Source organism: Oryzias melastigma, unplaced genomic scaffold (genome assembly GCF_002922805.2).
Source record: "Oryzias melastigma strain HK-1 unplaced genomic scaffold, ASM292280v2 sc04326, whole genome shotgun sequence".
NCBI lineage: Eukaryota > Metazoa > Chordata > Actinopteri > Beloniformes > Adrianichthyidae > Oryzias > Oryzias melastigma.
In genome coordinates this window covers 1-1,792 of record NW_023420894.1, presented here as the reverse complement: position 1 = coordinate 1,792, position 1,792 = coordinate 1, and the positions used below count along the sequence as shown (strand labels likewise).

Sequence of the window (1,792 nt, the reverse complement as noted above, 5' to 3'; positions counted from 1 at the left end):
TTCATAGGATGAGAGGAAGCGCTTTTGCCCGCCTGAACTCTGACGCTGCTGCTCTCTCGCAGTCAACTAAAGTATATAAATATATAAATACACGATCCCTGAATGTTTTATTTGTCATGTTAAGAGCTGGCCTTAACTCATGATTTTTCTTTGTGGCGGCAAAATGAAGTGTGCATGTGGCACATGACTAAGCGACAGTAATCACGTACTGAAACCCGTCGGCCTCCTTTCCCTCTGAAGAGTTCTCCGCTTTCACGTGCTGGAACAGTTTTCTGCGCGCTGGCTGCATCCAAACAAAACTGTCCGTGGATGTACGGCCTCAGACTCCACCCCCTTTTATAATTTAAATACTGCCTTCCACTGTAAAATGACCTGATGAAAATAAACAGGAGATATTGATTATGATTTTTTTAAGTGTTTAATTTTCATTTGTTTTTATTGGCAAACTTTGATTTTCCACATTGAAAGTAAATGTATGGCTCCATCTAGTGGACAAATGTGTTCACTGCAACTACATATTTGAATTCACAGATGACACATTTTTCTAACTGTTTTATATATTCTACAAAAAACTGAAGTGCTATTCTAAACTTTAAGCATCAAGAATGATTTTTTTTCAAAGATTTCTTCCACACTTTCTAGTTTCTGATGGTGCATGTTTGAGGGGTTTAAAGTGTCACTTCAGCAGAAACCCCGTGGTCAGCTGGTCCTCCGTTTCCTGCACAAACCGCGACACTCCGGTGTAAAAAGCTCTGCCTGAGACTTCCACCACCACGCCCTTGAAGTCTCCACACTCTGCCTCCTGAAGAAAAACAAAAGACGACTGGGAGTGTCAGTTCAAGGGAGTAGAAGCCGGTGAATTTTTATAGAAGAAAACATTTTAGATGTAATTTAAACATTTTGAAGTTCTTTAAGATCAAATAAGAAAACTGTCGGGTAGATCTGAAAATCTATAAATAAAGAAGAATCCTGAGAATGTGTTTTTGTCTGTCAGTGTGACGATAAACTGGGTAAACACCCCCCCCACCACCACCACACACACATTTAGCATCTTAAAACTAATTTTCATATCACATAAATGTGTCAACAAATGAGGCCACAATCAGAACCCGTATTTACTCGGCTGATCCGTTCAGAGGTGGATCTTAAATGTAGAGTTTGAATTAATGGAACTTTATTAATCCCACAGAGAGAATTCAAACAGCAGAACTTCAGCTTGTAGTTCTTTCCTTTAAGATTTTGTGGTGGAGCTCAGAATATCTACAGACACAATATCATACAGAGATCTGGAGGTGACATTCAGAAAAGAAAAAAACAGATTGTTTCCTAAAAAGTAAGGATTTGTGAATTATGATTTTGTGAGCATAAATAAGTGTATTTTGGGCAAAAATTACAATTTTATTAGTATTTTGTAAGAACAAATAGTATTTTGTGTGCAGAAATTAGCATTTTTCTGTGAAGAAATTCCCATTTTGTGGACCAAAATAAAAATTTTTGTGAAGAAATTACCATTTTGTGGACACAGATGAACATTTTTGTGAAGAAATTACCATTTTATGGACCTAAATTAACATTTTACTGCTATTTTGTGGACCAAAATGAACATTTTTGTGAAGAAATTACCATTTTGTGGACCCAAATGAAATTTTTTGTGAAGAAATGACCATTTTATTGCCATTTTGTGGACACAAATGAACATTTTTGTGGAGAAATTACCAATTTGTGGACACAAATTAGAATTTGGTGAACACAAATTTGTATTTTGTGGCCACAGGACTGATAATACTGAAAA

At 36.4% G+C, this 1,792-nt stretch overlaps 1 protein-coding gene across 1 annotated transcript; it reads right to left on the bottom strand.

Moving 5' to 3' along the window:
* LOC112140416 (trans-L-3-hydroxyproline dehydratase-like) lies at positions 1-802 on the bottom strand (the record flags this gene model as incomplete). Its single annotated transcript, XM_036211334.1, is given in 1 exon segment — positions 1-802. A coding segment is annotated over 1 exon segment (126 nt), but the record flags the coding sequence as incomplete, so codon positions are not given.
* Positions 803-1,792: the final 990 nt, after the last annotated feature.